Genomic DNA, 15,081 nt, shown 5'->3' on the forward strand with positions numbered 1-15,081 from the left:
TGTTATAAAATTGTAGAGCCTTTCTTGAAGCTAAGCTCATTATGAGATACTTATTGAAGAAAAACTGTCGTAAAGCTGACAACTTACTTGGAAAGGCTTTGTTTTTAAAGAAGCAGTTTTATACAATGGTCATTATATCTGCCCTGGTTGTTTTGCAGGTTAAAGAAAAAAGAGCAAAAAACCAGAAATATTTGTTTCCCACTGTATGTGTCAACTGAATGGTGTCTTCCATTGCCTGCTTTATATTCTTCTTTTGGTCATTTTTAACTCTGCTAGCATAAATTTATGTCATCTTGAAATACAAATGTGCAGGCTTAAAAAGCTGCAGTCATGCTAAGGTCATTAAAATTGAGATTGAATGAAAACATCAGATTTCTGTTTTTAAACTCCTAAAATAGAAGCAGTTGACTGCAAGTTGAAGGACTTATTCAAATATATTGTGTTTATTGAGGTTTAAATAGGCCAAAGTGCAGAAGAAAGAAGGGTTCCTCCCCCTACTTTTCTCTTACACAGGATAAAGGTGGCAAAATAGGAATCTGTCTCAAGCTTTCAAGGGTTTTTATCAATGGCTTTATCTCAGGCTGAACAAGACAGAAAGGAGGAGAGTTTGGTTTCCCTGTTTATAAGAACGTTCTCCTTAAGAAACAGGTATTTCTTTTATTAAAACTGGAAAAAGATGTGAAGGTTCACATTTGTGTGTTCCATAAGGACCAATGATTTTTCCACAGTTGTCAAATTTAATTTAATTGCACGACTGAATTGAGAACACTGTTCCAAGCACATACAGATTTCTATATGTTACTATAGTGCCTTATTTTATTTCCAAACCAGGGATTGTGTGCAGGATTGTGCTGTTTCTTTTTGTGCCTTTGGCTCTGAGCTGTTCATTTTCTGGCTCATCAGCATTGACAGTTCTTGTATTTTAACACTCTTCAGCTTAACGCTTAAGTGCCTTTATTAACACAAGACAGTAGTAGGGCAACTTTTGTCATCTTCTAGATGGTCCAGCCTGGACCTAACCACATACAGATGGTTTTTTTTCCAGCACTATTTTACAGTTTCCTGTTTAGCATCAGGACTATGAGAAAATACCACATGACTTTGCAGTTCCCTATGTCAGGTTGTTGTCATGCTGTTACCTCCATGTCAAAGCTGTGAGTCCAGATTCCTTGGATCTTCAGTCACTTTCAAGTGAAACAGCTCCTCTGTTCTCCTCCTGGTTCTTTATACTTTCTTTAGGCCATACCTTTGCATTTCAAGTAAGTAGTCTCTGAGCAATCGTTTCCCTAGAGTAGTTGAATGCTGCTTGTTCCTATATCTGAGCATGCGCAGCACAACAGTTGTGAAGGATAACCAGGTTAAAAAAAATAGAAAATAATAATAAAAAAAAAGAGATTTCACATCACAATTGTGTAGTATGGATTAAACATCTATGGAAAATATCTCACATGACTCACAGAACCATGGAATCATAGAATGATTTGAATTACAGAATGGTTTGGTTTGGAAGGGACCTGAAAGCTCATCCAGTTCCAACTCCCTGCCACAGGCAGAGGCACCTTTCACTAGACCAGGTTGCTCCAAGTCCCATCCAGCCTGGCCTTGAACACTGCCAGGTTCAGGTTTTCTTGATCTTATTTCAAAAGCTGTTCTGAAAAGTAAGATTCATGCCCCATATCCTACTAGAATTAGATCATCTGAAGGTCCGAAGTGGGTAGGTTTCCTCTGAGGTCTAGTTAGCATATGCAAGAGGGTGTGTGAATGAGTGTGTGTGTGTACAAAAAGAACTCTTTTTTTTCTTCTGATTTAAACAAAGGGAAGTATTACAAAAATGTGTGCATCTGGTTGTTACGGCAGGAGGGAAAAGTACTTGCAGAGGCTTAATCAAAAGTTTTCTTCTTCTAGCTCAGGATTTCATTAAATATTATTCTTATGTTTTACCTAAACATTATGTTAGTGTTCTGTGACCACCAGAGTGCATATTGTTCCACTTGTGGTGAACCTCTCCAGAGATCTGAATGTTCCCTTTTTAACTTGGTATAGTAAATCATCTCAAACTTAAATCAGTCTGATGCTACGTTTGTTTATAATGAAGTCTTCCAAGTGTCTGAAATAGGTGCTTTATGTTGTCAAATGGACATGCCATTCCTATGTTAAGAGTAATTTTGCACCCTTCAAAATACAGTAATTACCAGTGTCTCTAACGAAGAAATACTGTTATGGAAATCAGTTATGGAAATACAGCTCAAATAGCCTGTCACATAACTTTTTTTGTTCATGAAGAACTCAGTCTATCTTGTGTCTTATAGTGAAATAGGAAAACTTTTACACCAATGTGGTGTACCAGCTATGGAAAATGACCCTCTTTAAACCATTAATGCTAGAGTGGTACCTTTAATTCTAAGCAAACTTATCTTTTGTTAACATTTGTTTTGCTACCAAGTGGCTTGCTAATGATACAGTAGAAGAAATGGCCAGTGAGATAGCAGTATAAAGTGAAAACTTTAAATTCATTGAGGATTTGTTTTTATATACACTGTAAGTAAAATTGTTGGTAGCACAAAATAAATATGGGAAGAACTAGTTGTTTGCATCTGTGAGTCTAGTTGGAACTGTTATAACCAGAGGCAAAAAAGTCTGTTCACGCTGTATGGTTATAGTTTTGGTAAGTAAATACTGATGTGCAGATAGTAGGATGGAAAATAGTACTTCACATGTTGTACTGTTTTGCTTAGACTGGTGTAGTTTTATTTAGAGACTGTGTTTGCAAGTCATGTTACCTCTTGGCTTGATTTTCCTGGTGTCTTGTGCAAAGCTACTAGAGCACATTAGAAAACCCGCTGCCCATTGAGGGAAATTAAGTATTTAAAAGAGATTTAAAATATCATATGTTTTCAAATTAGGCAGTTTAAGTCCTTGGTTTTCATTGTCATTGCTCAGCTGCAGTGTTCCCTCCGTGCAGCTGTGTATATTACCCCAGGATCTTTAAAAGGGGAGAAGGAAACAAATCATTTTAGTTTCTCCAGAACTTGCATTTTCTGGAAGGAAATGATGGCAGCTCTGTGTTTTATTGCATCAATGATTATTGCATCTGTCGCATTGTGCCATTATTTAATGGTCAAGTAATGTCTGCTGTCATTAGTCAACTCCTGATTAGTCTTCTGGGTGGCGAGATGTTACTAGTGGGTGTAGTGGTACCACGGTTTCAGTCTAGATTATGATTTTAACTTACAGCTTTGCTTTCAGGTTAGAATGCTTTCTACTGCAGTTAGACATTTGCACAGCTTCTGACTACTCTGTGACTGAAATTCAGTCACATAAAAGTGTGAGCCAGTGAATCTGATTGAATAGGTGTAGTTCCATTAAAGGGAATGTTATCAAGGATATTATCTTTTACCTGTTTTATCAAAGCCTCTGTGATTTTAGATGCAGACCTTTTGTCTTCTCGATTCAAAACTAGGAAAGGCTGTTTCTCATGAAACCAAGCTTTGGTCTTGCAAGTTTAGTTTATTGTATGACTGAAAATAAATTCCATAGATCTAGATCATCACATTCTATGACTGTTTAGGCTTATATATTTGTCTCATTTATTTAAATTTTCTCAGTATTCTGCTTGTGTTTTTCCATTAGAGTTACCATAAATGAACATGAGAGGTAATGCAAAATACTTCTTGCAATTAAAATATTAAAAAAGTAAAGTAGCCTAAACAGAATTGTAAAAACTGAAAGCAAGAATAGGATTAAGCTGTCCTGGGGACATCCATTCTGAATTTCACATGGTTTAATAGTGATGCTACTTCAAAATTGACCTTTTTTGTTTACAGTGCTTTTATTCTATGTATGACTACTTTGGAACACGTCTAACGAATATTTTTTCCACTTTTTTACAGACTGGACTTTGACATTCTTTTCAAGAAAGAGGTTTCCAAGTAGTTGTCTCACAATAACTTTGAGAAGAAGTTCTATGTAGCTCTTACTTTCAAGAGTGCTGCAAAAATGATTACTTCAGATTTGCCAGTACTACAGTGAGTATACACTTCTCTCTGTATTTGAAATCTTAAGCTTTAAAAAGGTTGAAGTAAACAGGAAGATGATCTTGAGGATAAAGCACAACCTTGAGAGAAGTGCAGATTAGTGTGGCTCTTCCAGGTCTCCTGTGTTGTTGTATGCTGAACTGTGTTGAAAAATAAAATACTTAATCTAAAAGATATTTATTTATATGCATGGAGATTTACCTTGGTTTGAAATGCAAAACGAGATCGTTGCCACTTCTATGCTTCTGAATGTTGTGAGATTTCAGAAATGTGTGTGGGCTTTAGTCATAATTGACCATGTTTGTATATTCTAGTTGCATACTCTTTCTTAAGATGAGTTGTATTTATTGTGCAAAAAGCTTTTGGCTTCTGCAATTGAAGACAGACAGTGGCATTAGCATGTTTTGATCTTGCTGGGAAATAGGAGTGGCTTCTACAAATGGGAACATCACTGTGCCTGGATAAAGAGAATTATTGGAAAGAATAGAGTGGAAGTCTAATGAGAGGAGCTAGAGCATTCAGCCCTTTCTTCAGTAGTTCTCAGAGGAGCACCATCAGCTCCACTGACTGACCCAGCTGTGCCGTGCTCTGGGGCTGTTGGAACCATCCAGAACCACTGTGTCCAGTGTCCAGAACCACTGTGTCCTGTGTCTGGTGCACATTCCACCCTGTGGCCAGCTTGCTGCTGTCACCTGGGCATGTAGACCAAAACGATTGGTATATACTGTTTTTTGCTTGGACTGGACATATGCAAATAGGAACGACAGGGTGTAAGGGACCCTGTTTATCAAGGTCAGGTGGTGTTGCAAAACTAAGATGTTATGTTCCTTTATTTGAGAAACTGAATGCTTGGACAATTTCAGTGTAATTTCTCTAACTTTAATGACAACACGCTCTGTATTGCCATTTTTTCTTATATTTTTAAATTTCTTTAAAAAAAAAAATTACATTCTGCTGTATGTAAGTATATAGCTAAAGACAAGGATTGATGGTTAGCACTGACAGGGGAGCATCAGCCTGGAGTGGAGTTCTGGTTTGCTTTGAGGATAATAGTGGAAAAAAATGTTCTCTGTTCAAATTTTCCTGGATGTGCCCCATTGAGGAGGTGAGAGTGTGCTTGTGAAATGTGCAAAAAGCTGAGAGATTTTGTCACAGCAGTGGTAGGAAAGGGGTATTCCTATTCCCAGTTCAAGAAGCTAGATGGCCGTAAGAAGTGAATGAGATACTGTAGAGTTTAAGATTAAAAACGGTAACTCTGCACATCAGCTGAAAAACCTGAGGGACATTAAAGATGTTGGCACATTCTTTAATCAGAAGATGCTTGTGAGCCACCAATATTACACAATATTAAAAAATGAAAGAAAACGTTTATCTTGCTCTTTTCCGGTAGAGCTGGGAATCACTTAATGCCACTGTGTGCAGCGTTGGTGAGATATCATCAATAATATACATAGTTTGGTTGCTCATAAACAAGGTGAGATCTTTCTTGCTACAAAATTAAAATGACCAGGATCTGCACATAAAGATTCTGAGGCTTTCCTGAGAGCTCAAAATATTGTCTAGTGTGGACAAAGTATCGAAGAAAGTGATAACTGATGTTTCAGTAGGTCGCAGCCAGACTTCCATTAGAAAGGAGCCTGGCTAAGGGTGCAAAAACCTGAAGCAGTCTTTGGTTTAGGGGTGTAAACTTCAAGCATTTAAATCTGGGAAGCCACAATATTGTTCTACACAGAGAAAGCCAAGGTTTTCTGTCTAGTTCTTAAATAAGCAGCTTTGAAGGATTATTATATATAATATACCATTCAGGTGCCTTATTTCTACTTTTTCATGATGTTTTCTAGTCTTTTTGCTTATCTGCTTTAAATAAACGGTCCTTAAGTCAAATTGATATATTAATGCACTCTGCTTAGGACCATATCAAATATTCCCTCCCGAATTCTTCTCCATTGAGGGAACATTGATCTTCTTAACCTTTCTGGATTCATAGAAGTAGCTTCAGAATGCAGTGAAGACAGGATTTCACTTACTGGTGTTTCAGATGTAGGGGAAGAAATCCTCTGGTGTGTTTGGTTTGGGTGACTGACTGTTATGAGTCTTCTCTCAATGGGATGATTCACGTTTGCTGTGAGGTGCGTTCCTCTCTAGATTCTGAAGATCAACCATGAGAGCTGATTCATCCATGATTCATGTGCATTTAGCCGTTTTTCTTCATGAATGCATTTTATTCACAAGGCTGTACCTGGTGGTAGCAATTACTGAATTTATCTCTGCCCAAACCCTGAGCCACCTCAGCAACACTGATAAAAGCTTATAGAAGCATTTTTATTTACAAAGACTGATACATGAAGCAAGCTTTTTGGTGTGGGTGTTTTTTAGGGGGGGTGGTGGTAATATAAGCTCTGTGGGTAGGGCTTTGTGTAATAGTAGAAGGAAGGCAAATTTGTTTTGATTTATTTTGCAGAGATGGGAATTTATTCAGAAGTGTGCCACGTTAAATGGCTGCCCAGTAATCTGTTAATTATTCATTACAGTACGGTTAGTTTCAATGGTTAGTTATTATAACTTTGGAATAATACCCAGAGTTTTTAGGTGGGAATGTGGAGTTACTGCCAGTTTTTTAGGGTGCTTTAGCCACCAAAGAAACCAGAAAGAAAAGCAGAGAAAATCTGAACCCATAAAAGGGGTTATCACCTGTATGCTTTACACTGCTCACCCCAGTCTTGTATGTTTCCCCCACTCTGTCAAATTCTCTTATGTCTCTATCATGTCAAAGGTGTCTTAAGAGAGGAAAGATTTAACCTTCAGCATCACCACCTCTCCTTCTCTTAGACAAGGCAAGTCTCCACGTTGTTTTCCCCTCCCAACAGCTTCAGGAAAGATAAATTGTGTCTAAGGCTAAGTTTTTCCCCTCAGGTGACTAGTCACACACACATAAAATAAGGATAGGGTAATTCTGGTCTATTAAGATGTGGATGACTGCCACCTGATAAATTACTTCCTAGCAGTTCTGCAAGATGAGTACAGGAGTGAGGAAGGTGGATGCTGGCCAGATTCTCTTCTCAGTGAGTGTTAAAAACCTGAGAGCACTGCAGGTAGTTAAGATGTGTTGTACTCCTCCTCTGAGTTCAGAAATAAGGAAAGGGTCATACGTGTGTGTGTACCCAGAGCAGCTGTAAGGCTTTGACAGAAGCAAGAAGCACTGTGTCCCAAGGCCGCGATGGAAGTGATTCAGATAGAATTCCCTGCTGTTTGAAATGATATTTATTTTAATGTTAAATCAGCCAAGGACTGTCGGTTGTCCTTGATCCTGGTCTCCCTACTTCAAATAATGTGAAGATTAAAGGAAAATTACTTTCTGATGTTTTCCCCATACTCCTTATGTACTAACACTCTTTGTCAGAAAGAAATCTCTCTGTCTCACGTATTGTTTGGGGGAGATTCATCTTGTTTAATTTTAAACATGTATATTTGAGCTGCTTGTCTAGATCATCTTACCGTCAATGGAGAGAAAAGGAGATTTATAAAACGTAAACCACCTGACCAGTTTTGAACACTGACCTTAGCATGAGTTGTGCTGCACCTTAAGGTTTTCTTCATTGAGTTATGTGTCAAATTTAGATTAGATGGATCTCATCCTTAATTAATACTTGTTTACTGAGCCTTACTCAAAAGGCTGCCAGCAAACCAGAGAAGTTTTAGCAGAAAAATATTAAGGAAGCATGGTTATTGGGTTTAAGACAACAGTCTTTTTAAGACAAAGAAGAGAAGATGGTTAATAATTAAATTGTTCCTTCCATATGCAGTGTTCCGAAGCAATTGAGATTCCCAGAACTAAATACACAAATCTCAGTAGGTTTTGCTAGATATGTATAGAGGCTGTAGCAAAATCAAGTTCTCTGTGGACTGGATGCTTGCAAAATAGTAGTACAATTTAATTTATTTATATAGCTTTAGTGTTTCAAGGGAAGTGTCTGAGCCATTTGCCTAGGAGGACTGCTGAATCTGGTTTTAATAGAGAAAAGTCTTTATCCTGATGATATTAAGGGTGCGGTTTTGTAAGCTAACAAAGCTCCAGCATTTCCCCACGAAGGGGGGTATTGCTTAAACCACACCATGCCTAAATTTTTTCCAGCAAGGATCTGTGTAGAGCAGAGAGAAGCTTATTTTTATTAAAGAGAGCAAGTCAGAACAGCTGTAATTCCTCTACAGCAATAGAAAGCAGCAGATGTTTTCATGGGGCTCCTCACTTCTGTATTCAGGTTATTTAAATAAAAAATTAGTGTAGTTGTGAAGCAATATGCGTTTTAGTCAGATTGAGTTGCAATGTGATGGCTGGCCTTTGAGAAAAGGCAGGATACATCCATTCGCTTAGATGCTGCGTTCAGCTGTATTCACTGCGTTGCTTTCCACTAGTGTGGGCTATCTTTGATTTGGTTTTACGCTTTTGACTATTTATTTTAATTAATAGCCTGATACTGAGTTTTGTAAATTTCATACTTTATGAAGCAGAAAAGCTGCTTGGCTTTGATTTTATGACAACAAAGCTGCATTTTCAGTATTTTGTGGAGATACTGGTTTGCAGGCGTATAATTTAGGAATTCAAATGTACTTGAATACTGTTTTTTAATCTAGATGCCTGGTTTTCTGGGGTGTTTACAGTATTTAGAGATAATCCATTGAAGTTACTTTCAGAAAAGGAGATTTATTTATGTTCTAATGCATTTTAGCTTTTGTAAAGGATTCCGTAGGCCCCCTTTGTGCTTGCAAGTTGGAAAATAATGTCTTAATATTAGAAATTCATGATAGTTCTGCGGTATTAATTTAGGTAGAGGAGATGTAGAACAATACAGTAATTGGAATCATAGAATAGTTAGGGTTGGAAAGGACCTTAAGATCATCAAGTTCCAACCCCCCTGCCATGGGCAGAGACACCTCACACTAAACCATGCCACCCAAGGCTCTGTCGAACCAGGCCTTGAACAACGCTAAGGATGGAGCATTCACAACCTCCCTGGGCAACCCATTCCAGTGCCTCACCACCCTCTCAGTTAAGAATTTCTTCCTTAGATCCAATCTAAACTTCTCCTGTTTAAGTTTAAACCCGTTACCCCTCATCCTGTCACTACAGTCCCTGATGAATAGTCCATCCCCAGCATCCTTGTAGGCCCCCTTCAGATACTGGAAGGCTGCTATGAGGTCTCCACGCAGCCTTCTCTTCTCCAGGCTGAACAGCCCCAACTTTCTCAGCCTGTCTTCATACGGGAGGTGCTCCAGTCCCCTGATCATCCTCGTGGCCCTCCTCTGGACTTGTTCCAACAGTTCCATGTCCTTTTACTTAATTTCAGCAAAGAGAAGTATCAGAACATTCTTGATTCCGATACAATGATACAATTTTTATGCATTACTAAATAGCCTTGAGCAAATTTGTGAAGAATTCCTGATTTATTAAATAAAATAAAAAATCCCAAACAAACAAAACCAAACCCCAAACAATAGACAGTGTGGAAGATCGGTGTAGATCTTGGCTTGCAGAAGCTTCTCAGTTTCTGTAAACCAAATCGCTAATGCTGCCTTTTATGTTTGAAGCTGTATAAAGTAATGGAATAGGTCTGATTTTCACCTTTCCGTTGCATAACTTTTACAGCAGTTTAACTCCTTTCACTCCAAGGAAATTATGTTTGATTTAAATTAATCTCTGATTAGAGCTAGACTTGACCCATCTTGGAGTAATCTGGGACATTATTACAGTTACTCTTACCGTTTACAGAGACCTCATGCACTGGTGGTCTTGCAAACTAAAAGCACATCATTAACAGGTATGGTTTTGGTTGTAGGTTCTTCTTGAGCAAAATCTAATGCCTCAGAAGATCACTTAGAAACTTAGTTTCTTCAAGCAGCCAGGTCTGTTTTGGAAGCAGAGAAGTACCTGTGCACCTGCCTTGAGAGGAGTGGGTGGTGGAAATTGGGATAATGCTTTTTTCCCTGCTTAGGATGGTGTTAAATCTTAAAACAGAAATGATTGACAAGTGATACTGTGGGCTGCTTTGCTACAGTCGTTGAGCAATGTGAAGGCTTCATCATTGTATAAGTGAGAACATTTTTCTAGCTGCAAGAAACACAAATGTCTTCAGACGAAAGTGAGTTTTTTGGTTTGTGCCTCTGGTCAGTGTTAACCCTCTCTTTATTAACAGCTGCTCAATACCATTGTCTTTGAGTGTGACTAAAACCTGGTGTAATCTGAGTGGGAACATATGTAACTGTTCTAATGATGTGATACCTGGATTGGACTCCGGTTTGCTCTCTCATGACCTTGAAAGCAGTTTGGAAGTGGTTACTAAGGGTAAAAGAAAGTTGATACTAAGTGAATACATTGTGGGTTGGATATGTTGAGAATGTGCTGTTTAATGTAGCCAGTTTTTGAAGTGTAATATGGCTTCAAAAGAAGCTGTTAATTTAAATAACTTCTAGTCTATAAAATGACATTCCATCTCATAAAAAGGTAAGGCTTTTTGCCAGGGCTAACAATGCTTAGAGCCTTCATTTGCAGAATAAATGTGGCAAGCCTTTTAATGCTGACTTTTTGGGGTTTTTTTTTCCTGGCTTAGGACTAAATATTTAATCAGTCAGTTATAGATTACTTGTTGATTTCAAATCATTTTAATTTATCTAGTGTTTTTTCCCCCTTAGGGATTCTACAAATGAAACTACTGCACATTCAGATGCTGGCAGTGAGCTTGAAGAAGCAGAAGTCAAAGGAAAAAGAAAAAGGGGCCGTCCTGGCAGGCCTCCAGTATGTGTAATTTAGTTTTGTTTTGTTATGCATCTATATAAAATTGACTGCAAACTGTTTTTCATCTAATCATCTTGTGGTCACATAAATAGGCTTTTAATGATCCGTATGTCAAACTTTATGAAGACTTGGAGTATGAAATATTTATCAGATTGATATACAATGTTCGGAGTGTTTAAAAAGGGACATAAAGTGAGCTCATAATAGCTGTAACTTTTTCTTTTGCTAGCTACTTACGTGAACATTACTATTTTGTTATTATTGTCATATTACAACATTATTCCAGACAAGAGAATAATCTCAGTATGTACAACTACTATCTGTTTTGAAAGCTCAGTGGATTTTAAGTGACAAATGACATTTGAGCCATCCTATTAGTAACTGATAATCTCTTAATGTGAGTGGAAGAGTTGCAGCATAGTATTAACTAAATGCCTCAGAAGGTCTATTAATGCAGTTTAAAAATTCATGTAATTGACATACGCTCTGTCCTATGTATAGATTGGGAGCTTCAACCTATTTTCCAGCATAGCACAGCAGATAATATTGCTGTCTGCTGTCTAAGATATGCTGTTCTTCCTTAGTCTTTGCCCGTTGCTGGCCCGTAAATGGGACCATACAGAAACAATTCTCTATTACATGGTGTATTTAAGGAGGCTTTCTCTTTTATTTTTATTTGTTTTATAAAACAGACAATTTATTGGAAACTACAGAAAAAGTTTGTGTCATGTTGTCATTTTAGGCCTTCAGGGTCATCAGATGTAGTTATCGTGATTATACCACTTGAAGTGCACACTGTGAAGTAAAATTTTCTGTGGGAACTTCTGTGTGTTTGTTATTAGTGGTTTTGATTCTCCTCCTAGTGTCTGTCTATGTGTACACCCCCCAGTATGAATGTGCTTATATATATAGCACTAGAAGATTGAAATCCCCTGCCCAAGACCTTTCACCCTAAGTCTAACTCCTTAAGCATGGGCTAGTGAGGCTGTAAGAATGGACAGGACCATGTGTTCCTCTCAAGCATGCTGGCCAAGCTTGTGTAAACTCCTCCTTAGTACTGGTTTTCAATTTACCTCACATTTTCTGGACAGACTTTGGGAAGTGACATTTTAAATCCTTGTCTTTTCTGGGCACATTTTCTTTTTTGAAAGCTTTTGAACAGTGTTTCCTATGGTGTCTTATGTTCATCATACAGACAGATTTGCTCACAAATGTGTATCATCTTTACAGGAGGTTTTAAAGAAGCTTGTAAAGAGAAGTGGTCATCTGCTTATATAGCTTGTAAGCAAAGGGCAAAACCAGAAATTATCTTAAGAACATCTCATTACTAAATCTATGAGGTTTTGCAGATCTAATAAAAAGCCCAAAACAGAGGATGGTACAACCTGACTGCTATGCCAGAAAGTTGTCAGAATATAAGAATTTAAGTTAAAGCAACACTAGTGATATTTTGTACATGCCACACTTTCACTGGAAAGGAAAGGTGAATGTTAAAAAAGGTGTTTCCCTCGGTTTGAGCTTATTAGTAGCTCCTGTGGGAACATTCTCTGAAGCACTTTACTGGTCCTACTATCAAGTTTCTACAGGAGCAATTGCTTATTATACTTAGAACAACTCCAGGCTCATTAAGTGTATACATGATTGTACTAACATTGAGGAATTATATATATATAAATATATATAAAAAATAAAAACATTGTATTAACAGAGGAAGTGGCCATTACTTCATACATAAAATGATGGGCTGTGAGCTGACTGTTGATGCTAAGGAGCAAGACCTTGGGGTTATCTGAGATCATTCTTTGAAAGCATCATCTTAATGCTGATTAAGGGTCAAAAAAGATAAATCCAGTCTTAGAACTAATGAAGAGAACAGAGATCAAAAATAAAAGAAATACTGTGTCTTTTATAAAACTGTGGTTTGCCAAAATTCAGAAAACTTTGCACAATTCTAGTTTCTCTTCCCCTCTTTACCTCTGCTCCAAATTCTCAATGGGTATATTAGAACTGGAAGAGTTTCAGGGAAGAGGAATGGTGATGGTCAGTCACAGAATCAGGCTGAGAAGGACCTCAGGAGTTCTCATTGCAACCTTCTGCTCAGAGGAGGGCCTGCTTTGGTATCAAACCACATTGCCTGGGGCTTTTCCAGTCTGGTCTTGAAAACCACCAAGGCTGGAGACTGCACATCCCCTCTTAGCAATCGGTTTCATTTTATTTTGTGAACAGTTTCTCCCTTGTAAGCAATCACAGCCTGCCTGTCTTCACTTTGTGACTGCTGTCAGTTGTCCTCCTACTTATTATCTGCTGTTACAAAAAGCCCCACAGAAGGGTGTTCCCAGCCCCCTGACCAAGTTGGTAGCCCTTCTGCTTGAACGTGTTCTAGTTTATCAATACCTCTCTCAGAATTGAGAGGGCTAAAACTGGACACAGTTTAGATCTGGACATATTCCAGATATGGGCTAAGAAGTGCTGAGTAAAAGGGTATAATCAGTTTCCTTGCTGTTCTGCTGTATTCTCTTTGTACAGCCTGAGGTGCTGATGGCCTTTGCTGCTCAGGTACATGGTAGTTTCAAGTCCCTCAAGATCCCGAGATCCTTTTCCACAGAGCTGTTCCCTTCCCAGCCACTCTCCAGCCTGCACTGGTGCAGGGATTTATTCCTCTGCCAGGCGCAGGTCTTTGCATTTGTCTATGTTGAATTTTGAGTGTGCTGATAGCCCAGTCCTCCAGACTGTTGATAGCTGTCTTGCCCTTGATGTGGTCTCTCTGCCAGTGTTGTGTCATTTGCACTCTTGATGGGAGCACATTCTCTCACCCCCTCCAGCTATCTGATGAAGATGGGAAACTGGACATGTTCCAGTTAGACTTCTGTCATATTCCCTCATTGCCAGGCTCCAGGTAGAGAATGATCTGCTATGAACTGCTGTGCTCTGAGCCCAAGAGTTCAGCTGTGTTTCTACCCATCCAGATCACAACTTCCCAATTTGGATACAAGAATATTGTGGAAGACTGTTGAAAACCTTGCTAAAGTCAACATAAATGGCTTCTGTTGCTCTCCCCTGATCCACAAATTCAGTCATTTGACTACAGTTTTTTGGGTTACTTTTTATATATATATATATATATATGTTTGGGCAGGCAATCAAATCCTGACTTCGTAATTGATACTGCAGCAACAGAAAGGAAGAAATACGGTGGATCTGCAAAAATTGACCAAAAGGGAAGAGCCACTCAACAACTAATATCCTTGAATAGAAATGCAAACTCCTTGGAAAGTCTAGTCTAGGCAATTTATAATGTAATTTGATACGAAAAGTCTTGGACTCAGTAATTGAGGTATTGGTTTTGCAAACATTGTATTTCACTTTCTATCCTCCTCCACATAGCTCTCCTATTCATGCTGCTAACTCATTCACTTTCCTTAGGTGAATTATCTGTTTCTTACAGGAGGTGCAGCTCTGACATTTTTTCCCCCACTCTTCCATATGCTAACATGATTTTTATTTCCTCCACAGGTACCACCTACCTTTATTCTCGGATGTGACACAGATTAAAATGTTTAGTTAAATTCAGAGCTGTTATTCTCAACTGCTACTTAGCTTTGATGTTTTTAATTTCTGTTATAGACCTAAAGAAAGGCTTTTCTGCCCAAAGGCTCTTCTGTTTCTTGTGGTATGGGGTTTTTTTTTGGTTTGAGTTTTTTTTCCCTAACTAAAATATTATGGTCTAATAAGATTTGATCTGTCCCTGCAAATGCTGATTTGCTTATGTCCTTAGGCCATCACAACTGCAGTGACACATCTGCCATAAGATACTGACTTCTTTTGAAAGTGTTCTTCTGTGCTGTTCTGCTTTGCTGCATGGTTCTATTACAGAGCTGCACAAAATGTACTCCATCAAATATATGTAGGTATTTTAATGAGGTGAATAAATAGATAAATTTCATCTATAGAACAGATAAATTTTATATATAGGATAATGGATAGATTTTATCAGAAAGATAGACTACTACTAACAGGTTTTCCAGACTTTTTTTCCAAAGAAAGACATTCTTCTTTGCAGATTTGACACTTTTGTACAGAGATGGTCCACATTCGAAGATTTACCATTTGTACAATCTCTTCAGTTCATAGAGATTCTTAATGTTCTGGGGAACTTTCCCTTCCTGAAAATGCTGTTTCCAAGTTGCCCCTCCCCTTCTATAAGGGCCTATTCTAATGAGTACTTGGCAGGGTAGATTATACCATCAACTTATGAAG

General features: G+C 38.2%; 1 protein-coding gene across 1 annotated transcript in view; it reads left to right on the forward strand.

Moving 5' to 3' along the window:
* STAG1 (STAG1 cohesin complex component) overlaps positions 1 to 15,081 on the forward strand; it is a 181,281-nt gene that overhangs the window by 38,402 nt on the left and 127,798 nt on the right. The window contains exons 2-3 of the mRNA XM_080622692.1: positions 3,891 to 4,025; positions 10,722 to 10,824. Of these exons, the coding sequence (XP_080478818.1) occupies positions 3,997 to 4,025; positions 10,722 to 10,824 (132 nt within the window). The 5' untranslated portion in view covers positions 3,891 to 3,996. The remainder of the gene's footprint in view (positions 1 to 3,890; positions 4,026 to 10,721; positions 10,825 to 15,081) is intronic.

The sequence above is a fragment of the Psittacula echo genome (genome assembly GCF_963264785.1).
Source record: "Psittacula echo genome assembly, chromosome: 7".
Taxonomy (NCBI): Eukaryota; Metazoa; Chordata; class Aves; order Psittaciformes; family Psittacidae; genus Psittacula; species Psittacula echo.